Source organism: Salmo trutta, chromosome 18 (genome assembly GCF_901001165.1).
Source record: "Salmo trutta chromosome 18, fSalTru1.1, whole genome shotgun sequence".
NCBI lineage: Eukaryota > Metazoa > Chordata > Actinopteri > Salmoniformes > Salmonidae > Salmo > Salmo trutta.
Genome location: NC_042974.1, coordinates 25,271,012 through 25,287,556, shown reverse-complemented (window position 1 = coordinate 25,287,556; position 16,545 = coordinate 25,271,012). Strand labels below are relative to the sequence as shown.

Here is a 16,545-nt window from a genome sequence, read left to right as displayed (position 1 = left end):
ACTTCAACAGATGCACCATTGAGAGCATTCTGTCGCGCTGTATCAGCACCTGGTATGGCAACTGCACCGCCCACAACAGCAAGGCTCTCCAGAGGGTGGTGCGGTTAGCCCAATGCATCGCCAACGCATCACCGGGGGCACACTGCCTTTCCTCCAGGATATCTACAGCACCCGGAGTCACAGGAAGGCCAAGAAGATAATCAAGGACCTCAGCCAACCGAGCCAAGGCCTGTTCAACCTGCTACCATTTAGCACAGTGTTTTCCAAGTGTTTTCCAACTCCAGAACATTGTTCCCTTTCAGTCAGTCAACTTCAGTACAACATACTATGGGGAGTCGCACTATTGCGACTTCGGTTGAAGGATCTACAATAACGCCTGACAAGAAATCCGTGTGCAGCCATGGTCCTCCACTTCCACAGGTGATAAGTGTGAGGCTTGGATTCATTCCTTAAATTATTCCACTGTTCACTTCAGTGTGAACGATTCAAACTATTAAAACAAGCAATTTGAAAACGAGACTGGCTTACATTGTGCCAACTAAACTGTCCCATAGTGGTAGAGCATGCTCACCCCCTGGACGTTGCATGCTTAACCCCTGAAGGTTGTACTTGTTTCTAATCACAAACAATGTGTTATTCTTCAATTTGCTGGTGCAATGAGTATGATGGCTAAGTTAACTAACAGACGACGATGGCTAAACTGGGTTCGTGGGTCGAGATCATGGCCCCAGTCATGTGGTTTCTCTGTAAGATATGATCTATATGTAGTTTGTCTCGTGTAGTTTGTCTGGCTTGGAGCACACTCAGGTGGCCCTCGCTCGAACCAGTCAGTGTGCGCATTGCCACGTACTGCGTACAAACTCCCTGGAAAGACGTCTAGCATTCCTGAGGAAGCTTGGAATTACCGATGGCGATTTTCCTTTCCCAGGTGCCGGTACCTTGGCTGGGACCGAGGTGCAGGATGCGCTGATGGGTTGGGTGGTCGGAGCAAATGTCTTGTCTGCCTGGGCGTGGGGTATGCGGTGGCTGCCTGCGCCCAACTCAGCTCCTGTGCACTCTGTCGCTGGTTACGGAAGGCTACTCAAATAGAGTGGAAGGCCAGGTTTGGTGGGTACCCCCCGCCGCTTTGGTCAAACATCTCTTGCCTATCTTCCCAGACTTGTTGATGAAGGATCTGGTCCCACCTTGGTGATCCGTTTCTACGTGATCTTTCAAGACCAGGCTAGCTAAATGAGCGCTGCATAGTATGCTAGCCAAGTTGGCTAACTCGCAGAGGCGAGCTAGCTATTCCTAGCTATTCCTGCCTCCCCAATGTGGAGTTGCTGGGGTAGCTCTCTTGCTTAGTATACACAGAATTAAGTAGCTTGGTTATTCTAAACGGGCCGTGCTGCGGTCCAAGAGGCTAGCTTATGCTAAAAAGCTAGTGAAACTTCCAGTGAGTGAAACGTACTAGCTTTCCCGCAGTGTTATGGCAACCTCATTCCTATTTTCAGATCCTAGAGTTGGGGGGAGTGAAGGAAACAGGGTGTGCGTGCATCTCTGAAGAAGAAGCAGTCCACCGAGCACTTGGCTTAGTGTAACCCCCTGAGCGAGGGGCCTTGGCACAGGTATGAGTGACCAGTACGCCCCTACCCAAAAACATTACTGTGACAACAGTGCCACTACATTTGGCAAACAGGGTATTACGTCACCCATTGCCAGAGCCCCCTGTGCCGGTTAAGGGGCCAGGCTTCATCCTGGCTATACAATCTCACGGAAGCACAACTTACAGTACCAGTCAAAAGTTTGGACACACCTACTTATTCCAGGTTTTTTCTTAATTTTTATTATATTCTACATTGTAGAATAATAGTGAAGACATCAAAACTATGAAATAACACATATGGAATCATGTAGTAACCAAGAAAGTGTTAAACACAAAGTAGCCACCCTTTGCCTTGATAACAGCTTTGCACACTCTTAGCATTCTCTCAACCAGCTTCATGAGGTAGTCACCTGGAATGCATTTCACTGAACAGGTGTGCCTTGTTAAAAGTTAATTTGTGGAATTTCTTTCCTTCTTAATGCGTTTGAGCCAATCAGTTGTGTTGTGACAAGGTAGGGTTGGTATACAGAAGATAGCCCTATTTGGTAAAAATACCAAGTCCATATTATGGCAAGAACAGCTCAAATAAGCAAAGAGAAATGCATAAACAGCTCAAATAATCAAAGAGAAACGATAGTCCATCAGTACTTTAAGACATAAGACATGGTCAGTCAATCTGGAAAAGTGCAGTCGCAAAAACCATCAAGCGCTATGATGAAACTGAATCTCGTGAGGACCAAATAAATGCTTCACAGAGTTCAAGTAACAGAGACATCTCAACATCAACTGTTCACAGGATACTGGGTGAATCAGGCCTTCGTGGTCCAATTGCTGCAAAGAAACCACTACTAAAGGACACCAATAAGAAGAAGAGATTTCCTTGGGCCAAGAAACATGAGCAATGGACATTAGACCAATGGAAGTTTGTCTTTTGGTCTGATGAGTCCAAATTTGAGAATTTTGGTTCCAACCGCCATGTCTTTGTGAGACAGAGAGTAGGTGAACGGATGATCTCTGCATGTATGGTTCCCACTGTGAAGCATGGAGGAGGATGTGTGATGGTGTGGGGGTGCTTTGCTGGTGACACTGTCAGTGATTTATTTTGAGTTCAAGACACACTTAACCAGCATGGCTACCACAGCATTCTGCAGCGATACGCCATCATATCTGGTTTGCGCTTCGTGGGACTATCATTTGTTTTTCAAAAGGACAATGACCCAACACACCTCCAAGCTGTGTAAGTGCTATTTCACAGGTCATCTGCATCAGATGACCTGGCCTCCACAATCACCCGACCTCAACCCAATTGAGATGGTTTGGGATGAGTTGGACCGCAGAGCGAAGGAAAAGCAGCCATGAAGTGCTCAGTATATTTGGGAACTCCTTCAAAACTGTTGGAAAAGCATTCCAGGTGACGCTGGTTGAGAGAATGCCAAGGCATAGGGTGGCTACTTTGAAGAATCTCAAATATAAATTATACTTTTTTGGTTACTACAGTGTTATTCATAGTTTTGATGTCTTCACTACTATTCTACAATGTAGAAAATAATAAAAATAAAGAAAAACCCTTGAATGACTAGCTATTTCAAAGTTTTTGACTGGTAATGTATATACAAAAGTATGTGGACACCCCTTCAAATGAGTGGATTTGGCTATTTCAGCCACCGTTGCTGACGGGTATAAAATCTAAAATGTGTGGATTCGGCGATGTCAGCCACACCGAGCACACAGCCATGCAATCTCCATAGACAAACATTACCAGTAAAATGGCTTTACTGAAGAGCTTGGTGACTTTCAACGTGGCACCTTCATAGGATGCCACCTTTCCAACAAGTCAGTTCGTCAAATTTCTGTCCTGCTAGAGCTGCTCCGGTGAACTGTAAATGATGTTACTGTGACGTGGAAATGTCTAGGAGCAACAACGACTCAGCCACAAAGTGATAGGCCACTCAGGTTCACAGAACGAGACCGCCGAGTGCTGAAGTGCGTAGCGCATAAAATTGTCTGTCCTTGGTTGCAACACTGCCTCTAGAAACAACGTCAGCAAAATAACTGTTCGTCGGGAGCATCATGAAATGGGTTTCCATGGCCGAGCAGCCGCACGCACACAAGCCTAAGATCACCATGCACAATACCAAGAGTCGGCTGGAGAGGTGTAAAGCTTGCTGCCAGTGGACTCTGGAGCAGTGGAAACGCGTTCTCTGGAGTGATGAATCACACTTACCCATCTGGCAGTCCGATGAACGAATCTGGGTTTGGTGGATCCCAGGAGAAGGCTATCTGCCCCAATGCATAGTGCCAACTGTACAGTTTGGTGGAGGAGGAATAATGGTCTGGGGCTGTTTTTCATAGTTCGGGCTAGCCCCCTTAGTTCCAGTGAAGGGAAATCTTTACGCTACAGCGTACAATGACATTCTAGACGATTCTGTACCTACAACTTTGTGGCAACAGTTTGGGGAAGGCCCTTTCCTGTTTCAGCATGACAATGCCCCCTGTGCACAAAGCGAGGTCCCTACAGAAATGGTTTGTCGAGATCAGTGTGGAAGAACTTGGCTGGCGTCCAAAGAGCCCTGACTTCAATCCCATCGAACACCTTTGGGATGAATTGGAATGCCGACTGCGAGCCAGGCCTAATCGCCCAACATCAGTGCCCGACCTCAATAATGCTCATGGCTGAATGGAAGAAAGTCCCAGCAGCAATGTTCCAACATCTAGTGGAAAGCCTTCCCAGAGAGTGGAGGCTGTTATAGCAGCTGGAGCGGACCAACTCCATATTATGTTCAACGAACAGGTGTACACATACTTTTGGTCATGTAGTGTAGTTAGCAAACCAGCTAGCTATGCGTTCCTGCCTTGTTTACTAGCTAGGTAACTTAGTATTTGACTGCAGGTAACTTTACCCAGAGTAGGCGACGTTAACTGCTAGAGAAAAATAGTTTGCTAACGTTTGCTATCTAGTCACATACTGTAACTAACTAACACGCACATAATGACTAAATAAGAACCAGCAGTAGATAGGTACTGGTAATGTTGTCACAGAAGCAAATTGGTGGTTAAAATATCATATTCAAATTCAGTTGTTAAATTGTGCACCCATAAGATTACAAGCCGTTTTCAGTCATATTCAACCAAAATCAAAACATCTGACAACATGACAAGTTCATTTTGTCTAAAAGACATTCATATTTTGTGGTTATTTCCACGAAGCCACCATAATTTAATCAATAGGCTATGGGCTACTCAATAACATTATTTTTGTTGATCTCGTGTTTTCAACGAGCACAGGAAGCTAGCGGTCAGGCTGATCTTCGGCTAAATTTAAACCAAAAAGGACGGACTAAACCTAGCCCATTTGGGATTAGCTATTTTGGGGCGAAATAGCAGCCTGATATCACCCATAATTCGACGTCCATGGACTTCACGTGCTGAGTGGGCTGTTAGTTTAACACAAATAATTGTACATTTTCAATTATAAAACTCAGGATTGTTTATTTATGATGAAAAGTATTGATGATGGGTGAACTGTTGCTTATTGCCTTGTATGCGTGTGTTTACTGTGACTGTCACCCTGATATTGGCTACTTCCCACGCCGTTACCGGACGGTAGTGTATGTCAAGTGGGAGCGAAGGGCACTGTATCCCAGTGTTGATGTTGTAGATCATGGGAAGTGGGTTCGATTCCCGGGACCATCCATATGTAAAATGTATGCACGCATGACTGTAAATCGCTTTGGATAAAAGCGTCTGCTAAATGACTTGCCTAGTTAAAAATAAATGGCATACATTACACTAAATGCACTAAATGGCATACATTATGCCCTCCCCATTGAGTAGTAGACTGTATGTATGTATGTATCAAGGTGACATCTAGATGGTTATCAATATTAGTTATTTCTTGTGTACGCAGCTAACCTACCTGAAATAAAATCACGTGTCAGGAAAAAAATTGCCACGTAACTATTGCCGGCGACACTACCATGATACCTACTAGGAAGGAGGCACTTCCTTTCGGCAGGCACAACAGCGGTCGACGGTTTCTCGACACGTTGTGCAGCCTAAAACAGCCACGCAAAACGGTCTTGAGTGGCAACAATCTGCCCAATTAGCTGATTCGCTTTCCATACACCAACTGCTTTCGACACACCCAGTTGCCTATTATCGGTCACCATATCGGGCTGCAGCTACCCATACTTGGTTGAGAGTGTTGTGCCAATAACCTAAAGGTTGCTGATTCGAATCCCCGAGCTGACTAAGTGAATAATCTGTTGATCTGCTCTTGAGTGTAACAGTGTAGGTTCCGTCCCTCTCTTCGCCCCAACCCGGGCTCGAACCAGGGACCCTTGCACACATCAACAACTGACACCCCACGAAGCATCGTTACCCATCGCGCCACAAGAGCCACGGCCATTGCAACGCAAGGGGAACAACCACTTCAGGTCTCAGAGCGAGTGGTCACCGATTGAAACGCTATTAGCGCGCACCACCGCTAACTAACTAGCCATTTCACATCGGTTACACTCACCCCCCCTTTGACCTCCTCCTTTTCCGCAGCAACCAATGATCCGGGTCAACAGCATCAATGTACGCAAGGGGAACAACCACTTCAGGTCTCAGAGCGAGTGGTCCGATTGAAACGCTATTAGCGCGCACCACCGCTAACTAACTAGCCATTTCACATCGGTTACATGAGCAAGGCATTTAACCCTAATTGCTCCTGTAAATTGCTCTCTATAAGAGTGTCAGCTAAATTGCAAAAAAGGTACATCTTGCTCAGTCTACCTTTAAATTGAAGTCAATCTCAATATGACTTGCCAGATACAGACACCCCATTAGAAGAAAAAACTTGAAAACCAAACCTCATTACATTTTTGCCCAAAATTGTGAGGTAAAAAAAATCAAACTGAACATAATTCATGATGGGTTTTATTTATTTTTTGTTAGTTTTGGAGTCAAAGATACGTTTCAGTATAGCTTTAGCTTTTCAAACGGGGTTGTTTAATTATATTTCAGTTTACTAAAAAGTTTTTTCATGATTCGTTTTTGTTTCAGTTTACTATAATAATCTTGGTCCATACTGTCTATACACACCACTGTCTATACACACCATATTTCCCGGACTCTGACATTGCTAGTTCTGATATTGTTCGTTCTTCTTATTTTTTGTTTGTTTTTAACTTATTCTAATACAATATTTGTGTATTAGAATTGTACTGTTTGACACTGTTTGGCATTACTGGAGCTTGAAACATAAGCATTTCGCTGCACCTGCTTTAACATCTGCTAATATGTCACGACTTTACATAGTGTTTATAAAGTGCTTGTGTCCCAAAGAAAACAAACAAATTCTTCAAGTCAATCAGTGCCATATATAGCCTAACAGGTCACTGTATTTCAGGTGCCTGCATCTATAAAGAAGCTATACAGTGACTGATAATGTATACTTATTTGACTGTATGCTATAGCCTAAATTACTTATTTATTGGATACAGAGTGCAGACAGACAGTAACGATGGGGGGGATGCATGTAAACCAGGAAAGTTAGAGGATAGCCTATATTTAATTGGGAATGGCACGATACACATGTCCTTGAAGAGAAGATAATAGAAAATATACAAATAAATACGAAAAAATAATGCATTCGTCATTCCAAGAAAGGTGGATGTATTGTCTGCAAACCAGCAGAGCAGACATGGCTTTTAGCTAGAGTATAGCTAATGATGAAATAGCTATATTTTCTGAATTGTGGCTACATTAGAGTTAATAAACTGAAAGCCAAATGGTATAATTTCAAGCAAGACAGAGAGGCAATTTAAAAAGATTTCTCTCCTCTGTTCTTCTTGTGTGATGTCATCAGTGGCAGAACTGTTGTAATTGACTATGTGGGGGTTGATCATTTCGTGCCCTGGTGTAGCCTCCCGTGCTCGAAAGTAGAAGGGAGTAGCATCTTTAACCGAGGCGATCGTGGCTCCCGCGGCCGCGATCGAGTACCGCCAAGCCGGACATCTCACGCCGGAAAATATGGAGGCTGTGGCAGACGAGCTGCGGGCCGGCTCTCAGATTCCTGTTACTATCGATCAAATAGTTAACGATACACTAGTGGTTACGCTAACCTATCAAGAAAGGAGCTACATGGGGATATTACTCGATTGCAATAAAAAGTAAGTCTTATTTTTTCGAATAATTTGATACATTTATCACAAAGTAATTATCTAGCTAACGTTAGCTGGCTAAACTAGCTAGGTAGCTACATGGGCCTTTATACAAAAGACTCCAAGGGGGTTTAGCTAGCTAGTTAGCCAGCTAACGTTAAATATCTGTTTTGCTCACTTTTACAGCCAACATATATGAATAGAATATAAACACGTGTATCATTACTATGAAACTTGGATAAAGCCAAAAACCCCGTGAAAGTAACATGCGGATGGGCATTTCAAGAAAAAGTATGCCTACGTGGGTACCACAGACAGGGGTTAGTTATACATATATTTGTGGGTACCTTCATACCTCATTGTTAGCTTAGCTATCAAGCTAGTTCACTGTTGTCTAGATTTAGATTGGCTACAATGTATCCAACTATGGCAGGCCTTGCTGAAACACCCTTTCTCATATTACACTTTTGTATATGCATTCTTCTAATTCATCGATCTACCTACATCATGTTTTAATAGCTAGGCCTATGTAAGGTGATGGGCATCACACCATTAATAATTTAGCCGACTTCTGGTGCTTTTACTGTAGGCCTAGGTTGAAACTCAAAGTCATAGAATTTTACCCTTATAATGATACAATTAAGTATATATTTTTTTATAAATGATTGACCTGAAACTCAAAATAAGAGATTATACAGCTGTTAAAGATGGCACTCGTTGAGTTACCAAGGAGGTTACAGACACCAGTAAAACTAGGCTATATGCCTACTTTGTGCTTGACAAAGGGTGAACTAGAGTAGACAATGTTGGCTAGAAATCACATTTAGGCCTATGTATAGGGTGTTAACAATGGGTAGCCTAAGGTATAACATTTTCTTTGAATGATTGGTATTAATATGGGGCATGCAGTGTGTCACACCAGGACTCTAGTCACATGTTCTGGCCTTGTGTTGCACTAGTACAGTGCAGTGAGTGCACCTTTTATATTTTCCTGGGTTTATTTGTTTTTACTCTTAACAGCTTTTCCTGTCAGTAGGTCTACATGTTCATGTGATCGATCACTCCAAATGCCCTGAGATTCACCTTCCCCTGTGGCTTAAACAAAGAACAGTGGTTTGGCATACAGGCCTATTTTGCCTTGTCGTGTCAAAATGTGAGTTCTTCCTTTTTAGGTTCATAAAAATGCATTTCCCTTCATTGTGTCTCTAGTTTCCATGTCGTCTACTTTTTTTTAGCAGGATCTCTTTATTTGGTTGTGATGTATACAAGATTAAATGGCAAGTGTTTGCGTCATGGCCGGTTAACCACTATGACCTTGTACACAGCATAGGCCAGGACTGTACCTCCTGTGTCAATCATTGGGCCGGCTGAGATTTTGTTGCTCAATAAGGGCCTTTTTAAAGGTCTCCCCCAAAGCACAGGAAACAGGCCTCGCCGAGCCGCTTTATTGAAAGGTGCCAATGGCTGCTCATGGGGAAACGCCTTTTGGGCTTCCTAAATGTGCTTTAATTAATATTCTCATAACATACAAGCTCCCAGCAGACACTGATATGAAAACAAGTGAATCCCCTGGCTCTCTTGGTCCCGAGTGATTCATGGGATTGTTTTTGTTCAGTCAGATGGAGTGGAGGGGGGCTCCTGGGTTTCCTGTAGTCTCTTTGTCTGCTGTCTCTGACAGCCGAGCACAGCCATGTTGTTGCTGCTGTCAGCTACCTTTCAAAGGGCTCCTTCGAGGAGCCCGGCTTGGACACGTTACCTCTGCAGGTCCACTGGAATGGAAAGGAACATGTGAATTTACAGGGGAAAAAACACTCCAGCTCTTTCAGTTTGTAGCACACGGCTGGAGGGCAGACTATAGGCTAGCTAGACAACGACCTGCTTGCTTGCTGTCTCCCAACCCCCAATCCAGTAGAAAGTGCAATGTTCTAACAAAGGGAAATCTTTATTGATGTTGCTTTTTTTTTATAGTATTGAAGTAATTGGGATATGAACTACACTGATTAGGAAAATGGAAGTGGGTTTTGTAAATTAGCGTGTTCACAGCATTAACATCTGTTGTAAGTAGCAATTAGCATCTGTTGTCTGATTTGCGTCTTCTATACAAACTGAAGTGTTGCAACCATAAGGGCTTTCATAAGTGCCCCGACAGGGTCAAAGGAGTGCATCTGTTGCGCATAGATTTTGTTGAGTTAATGTTCTTGAACAGGAACTCGATGAGGAGTTGACATTCCTGCTTTATTTCACAATGTGAATGTTGAGCGCAAACAATTTGACTTGATCATGATTGGATGCAAACACTCAGAAGCTACAAAACATACAAAAGTATATATTTTCACTGTTTTCTTATAGGACTGGGCTTTTCTGCCTACCAGATGTCACAACAAAGCCAGTGAAATGCCCTGCATTCAAACCTGGTTGTGAAATCCTTGAAGTACTGACAGAGGAGCCAGTTACTAAACCTCCCAGCCAGGCTTCACATCATAGACCAAAGGATGAAAACACGCTCTCTGAAAATGATCCACCAGGTGCCCATCTCCCTGCCCCTCTGCCCACACCAGTGCCTGCCGGGCAGGCTCCATACCCTCCTTATTTTGAAGGCGCTCCCTTCCCTCAGCCCATATGGGTCCGCCACAGCTATGGTCAGTGGGTACCTCAGCCACCACCGCGGACAATCAAGAGGAAGAAGAGGCGGACCCGAGAGCCCGGGCAGATGACCATGAGCACCATCAGGCTCCGCCCCCGGCAGGTGTTGTGCGAGAAGTGTAAGAACACGCTGAACAGTGACGAAGACAGTAAAGACGGGATGCCCACCACCAAGACGTCTAGGAAAGAGAACGCGCTATACAGCGACGAGGGGTCCGTCAAGTTGGCCAGGAAAGAGGACGCAGACGCCACCAAGGATAACAACAAGAGACGGGAGAATGGCCCCACTGGCTACGACGGCAAGCGGCTCCGGAAGGACAAAAGGGATGACGAACCAAAGTTCCCTGCAGTAAACATCATTCCCCACAGCCCAGTCATCAAGATTTCGTACAGCACTCCGCAAGCCAAGGTTGAGGTCATGAAGATCCCAGCTCGGGTCCACGGCTCCGTCAAGCCCTTCTGCCCCAAGCAGCTGATGCAGAACGGCCTGCGAGACCACCAGGGCAAAGTGCCTGAGCCCACCACCCTAACCCAGACTCAGGAGCAGCGCCACATCCTGGATGCCACCAGGACGGGCCTGACCGTGTCCATTCCCAAACTCAAGCTCCCCAGGCCCCTAACGGCCGGCCTGGACCTCCCGTCCCCAAAGATCCGCGTGACGACCCTGGGGGACGGAGAGGACAGCCTGACGGTGTACGAGGCGGAGCTGGTAGAGGGGTCGAGGAAGAAAGGCCCCAGGGTGCCAGTCCCTGGTCCCCTGTCCCACTCGGAGGACTCTGAGGAGAAGACTCCCATGGAGCTGTGGTCGGGGAGCTCTGGAGAGGAGGCCGACCGAGGCCACAGTGACCTCACGCTGCTCATCAACTTCCGCAAGAGGAAGGCGGACTCCTCCAGCCTGTCCGTGTGCAGCACCGATAGCCTGGACGAATCAAAATCCTTCACCTCAGACGGCACGCCCCCAGAGCTGTGCGACCTGGCTCCAGGAGAGCACATCACCTCCGTGTCTTCCTCGTCGCTCTCGCGAGACGACAGCAAGACTGTGCCACCACTCACCGTGCGCCTGCACACGCGCAGCATGACCAAGTGTGTGACGGAGGAGGGCCACGCTGTGGCCGTGGGAGACGTGGTGTGGGGGAAGATCCATGGGTTCCCCTGGTGGCCGGCGAGGGTGCTCAGCATCAGCGGCAGCCGCAAAGAGGAGTCCGTTAACTGCGAAGCCCAGTGGCCAGAGGCTAAGGTGGCCTGGTTTGGCTCACCCACTACCTCCCAGCTCTCCGTTGCCAAACTCTCTCCCTTCCGGGAGTTTTTCAGGTCGCGGTTCAACCGCAAGAAGAAAGGGATGTACCGACGAGCCATTGTGGAAGCTGCCAAGGCCGTGGGCCATATGAGCCCCGAGATCACCTCTCTACTCACCTCTCACTGCGAAACGTAGGTGAGTCCACAACACTCAGACAATTTGAGTTTGTTCACTAAATACACAGTAGTACGGTAGCTTGGATTAATGCTACATGCTGGGCAATGGTTTGGGCTCATTCAAATTTTCACGCAGAATACATCTTCTCTTTTGAATGCCTAAACTAAGTTGTTGCTCACCTCACCCTTGTATGATAAAATATTCTTAACTGAATGATTTTGGTTGACTGAACCCATGGACTTATGATTTGGTCTCAGTCTGCCTACCAATAGTTGTCATAAAACATTAGGCCTGATCATATAGATCGAAAGCACAAGCCCTTGTTCCCTTGGTATTCTTTTGTTGATAGGTCTGTGGAATCAGACCCCATGTAGCCAAGCACCAGGCTGTTCACCTACACCTAGGTTAAATATTGTCTTAGGGTGATATGACACTGCCAGACAGCTCCCAGGGCCACTGTTTGCTTTGGTGAAGGCCCAGTAGTCATGTGAAGGTACACCTGTACTGAACTATGTTCATAATGCACACCAGACTCTTTTGAGAATGCCATTCTTTCCGTAACTCATAAATAGTTTTGCCACGTCAGCTGTCCAGAGATCTGGCTGTGAAGTGTCTGAAATGCATTGTGTTCATTACTTGAGCAGTGGTGTAAAGTACTTAAGTAAAAAGTACTTTAAAGTACTACTTAAGTTGTTTTTTGGGGGAGTTATCTGTACTTTACTATTAATATTTTTGACTATTCCACTACATTCCTAAAGAAAATAATGTACTTTTTACTCCTTACATTTTCGACACCCAAAAGTATTCGTTACATTTTGAATGCTTAGCAGGACACTGCCTCTGTTCTGGCGGACTCACTCAACACAACTGCTTCATTTGTAAATGATGTCTGTGAGTGTTGGCGCGTGCCCCTGGTTATCAGAGAGGAAAAAAGAAAAACCGAGACTGGTTTGCTTAATATAAGGATATGATTTATACTTTTACTTTTGATACTTAAGTACATTTAATACCAAATACTTTCACTCAAGTAGTATTTTACTGGGTGACTTTTACTTGAGTCATTTTCTTTTTAGGTATCTTTACTTTTACTCAAGTATGAAAATTGGGTATTTTTTTCCACCACTGCACAAGAGTGACTTCTGAAAGAAGATCGTGTCTTGAGTTCAGTTAGAAATGTTCCATATCTTGAATGGTCAAGTGAGAATCTGTCTTTTCTGTAAACATGCATAACTCTTCCAGTGCAAAGTCCAGGCCTGTAGTTAGAATGTCCCTCCATTGGAAAACGTACTGCCATTATTTGCCTAATCATTATTTGCTCTCTGTCCCATCTGTCTCTCTCTCTCTGTAGAATCTGAAGACTGAAGAATAGTCTCCTTTCAAAGGCTTTGTGGAAATCTGACTCCCCAGGAGAGCAAGAAAGCGTGTGCAGTTGCTAGGGTCACTATTTATACAACACCCCCCCCCTCCCACTCCCACATGGCTGGAGGAAAATGGCCACCCAGGTGGGGTGTTGTTGACTGGATAAGGGAGCAAGAAATGCCAGTTTGAGGCATCTCATGGACTATAAGGAACAATTCTTCAATAATTTTTATTTTTAACCATATCAGTAGAAACTGAATAGCAACACACTACAAATCAGAATGTATTTATTATCTGTAACCATTTATTATCCATAACGATTTAAGTTTACCTTTCTACAATTCCTTAAGATCTCCATACTGCTGCTTTTGTGAACGTCCTCTCGAACCGATTGGTCGTGAAGTGGTTCAACGACAACCAGTCAGAGGGCCGCGTCAGGTCTGTTCAGTCCCAGTGCCATCCTCATTGGAAGCCCACCCACTTTTTTTTCTCTCGAACAGACCAGGAAGTGTATATCTGCATTTCTGGTGAAAAGTCTTACACTAAGTTCCTTACTTTCCAAATATGAGAATGTGAAACTGTTCCATCCAGAGATAGTACTGTAGTTTCTTCTATTATACAGTGATTCATCCTTGTAGCCTTCTTCAGCAGTGCTAGTTGGATATGTCGACGTAATGTTATTTATACTTTTCTTTTCAAATTTGTCTCTTCCATTTTGGTTTGAATACCTTTAGAAGTGTGGTATGTATTGGTCGTTGTTGAGAGATCCCAAAGTTCATTTCTACTCACTTTCATTATTTAATGTGTCATGTAAAGAAAAAGCACTTTATCTGTACCTTGGTGGCCTGCTGTAAGCTCATTGTCCTTTCACTAACTAGAGTTACAGCACTGCCAGGCAGCGGGAGTTCATATCAAGGTTCACTATCCATGGCCTTGGAGAATACTTTTTAATTTTTTTAATTTAAGTTTTGGGACACCAGAGATCGAACCTTTTCACGGGCGGTTGTGTACACTGTATTCTTGCATTTTTGTCTCGGGTGTGTATTTGTACATTCTTTCAACTCAACCCAGTTCCATCAAATGTTTCCACTGGAGAAGATTGTCAAATGTCAAACCCTATCCATCAATTAAAGCTTTATATTCACCTGAAAATGCTGTAAGAATACTGTGAATTCAACTCTTTGAGTGTGCTGGTGAAGGGTGGGGGAGATAGGTGGCTACTCTGTATGCTCAATACTGGTTGCAGATTGCAGTCCGGAGAGGGAGAGACTGCAGGATCAACCTTTATTGACCTTGGAGTTGAAAGCAGCACTGTTGGAAAGTAGGGGGAAGGGAGGGACCGCAGGAACCATGGGTTGTTCAGTAGGCACTAAACAGAAGAAAACGGGCAAGGACTACCTGGACTTGTCCAATAGAAATCGTTTATTTTAGTTTTCTGTTGCAAGCCCTAATGAACGCTACCCAGAGCTCCTGTCGCATTTGTGTTCCATTTTGAGTCCCTTTGGTTTTGATTGACTCTTTAGGAAGAATGGGGAAGGAGAGTGCCTAGCTCCCCCTTTCACCTGGTTTATGATTAAGATGGAAGCAGATGTCAGGAAATTCCTGTATTTGATGAGCTACATGGCTGTCTGCTGTTGCCCACATTGGTCAATGTTATTGGCTATTTTCAGTTTATTTTTTTAATATTTTTTTTACATGTACATAAAATAAAATATACAGGCAATACGTGCGCTGGCTGGTTTGTGTATATTTCAATGTACTTCTATCAATTTTGACTGACTTGATGTAGTTTAGCTCTCACTGGTGTGTCCGCACCATTACTGTGATACAAGTCTGGTCTAGCCAGGTTTACCTTTATGTAACCATTCACCACCTCGCTCAGTTAAGTGAAGCACTGTCTGTTACCTAGTGTAACTCAACTACTCGTCCTCCACTAGCCACACTGGTCATATGATAGCCATCCTCTCCTTATTATCAGTGATTTGCTACCAGATGACTTTGTAAATGGTGGAACTGTTCAACTCTCTTGCTTTTTCATGATTTTCAATAGAAAACTAACTACTAATCAAATTGAAATCTAAACTCTCATCCATCCTAAAAAAAAGTCTAACTTCTACCTCGCTGCTCCCAATTTAACCCCTGCTTGCAATTCACTGAGTTGATATTAGTGTGCTGCTGTGTTGCTCCACTTTCCCCAGCCTCCTGGATGGCTCTCATTCATTTGAAGTCATGTCAGTGTTGATTTATTTGACCCCTGCCTGCTGTGCGTTGGGCTGTCATGAGCCGCCAGAACAGCTTCAATGTGCCTTGGCATAGATTCTACATGTGTCTAGAACACTATTGGAGGGATGCGACACCATTCTTCCATGAGAAAGTCCATCATTTGGTGTTTTGTTGATGGTGGAAAACACTGAGGCGCCACTCCAGAATCTCCCAAATGTGTTCAATTGGGTTGAGATCTGGTGACTGAGACAGTCATGGCATATGGTTTACATTGTTTTCATGCTCATCAAACAATTGAACACTCGTGCCCTGTGGATAGAAATGATTCATTATAGGTTGAAGGTGATCACTCAAAATGGCTGTGCATTGGTGTTACTTGCCCTCTAAGGGGTTGAGTGGACCTACAGTACCAGTCCACAAAGTTTGGACACCAACTCATTCAAGGGTTTTAGTGAAGACATCACAACTATGAAATAACACATATGGAATCATGTAGTAACCAAAAAAGTGTTTATCAAATCAAAATGTATTTTATATTTGAGATTCTTCAAAGTAGCCACCCTTTGCCCTGATGACAGCTTTGCACCCTCTTGGCATTCTATCAACCAGCTTCATAAGGTAATTACCTGGAATGCATTTAAATTAACAGGTGTGCCTTGTAAATAGGTAATTTGTGGAATTTCTTTCCTTCTTAATGCGTTTGAACCAAACAGTTGTGTTGTGACAAGGTAAGGGTGGTATACAGAAGAAGGCCCTATTTGGTAAAAGACTAAGTCCATATTATGGCAAGAACAACTCAAATAAGCAAAGAGAAACGACAGTCCATCATTATTTTAAGACATGAAGGTTAGTAAATCCGGAAAATTTCACGAACTTTCAAAGTTGCACATATACAAAAGTGCAGAAGCAAAAATCAATGCGCTATGATGAAACTGGCAGACGACCAAGAGTTACCTCTGCTGCAGAGGATACATTTATTAGAGTCACCAGTCTCATTAATTGCAGCCCAAATAAATGCTTCACAGAGGTAAAGTACCAGACACATCTCAACATCAACTGTTCAGATGAGATTGCGTGAATCAGGCCTTCATGGTTGAATTGCTGACAAAAAACACTACTAAAGGACACCAATAATAAAAAGAGACTTGCTTGGGCTAAGAAACATGAGCAAT

The 16,545-nt window shown here is 44.2% G+C and overlaps 1 protein-coding gene across 3 annotated transcripts; it reads left to right on the top strand.

The window, feature by feature from the left end:
- Positions 1–7,258: 7,258 nt before the first annotated feature.
- On the top strand, positions 7,259–14,877 carry pwwp2b (PWWP domain containing 2B). Of its 3 annotated transcripts, none has more exons than XM_029698104.1 (3): positions 7,259–7,743; positions 10,084–11,805; positions 13,140–14,877. In XM_029698104.1, the coding sequence occupies exons 1-3, from the start codon at positions 7,604–7,606 to the stop codon at positions 13,144–13,146; spliced, it is 1,869 nt and encodes a 622-aa protein (XP_029553964.1). In that variant the 5' UTR covers positions 7,259–7,603; the 3' UTR covers positions 13,147–14,877. The 3 variants fall into 3 exon arrangements, with proteins under 3 accessions (XP_029553964.1, XP_029553965.1, XP_029553966.1); XM_029698105.1 differs by having other exon boundaries at positions 10,084–11,809; XM_029698106.1 differs by lacking the exon at positions 7,259–7,743 and adding an exon at positions 7,750–8,887.
- The last annotated feature ends 1,668 nt before the right edge of the window (positions 14,878–16,545 follow it).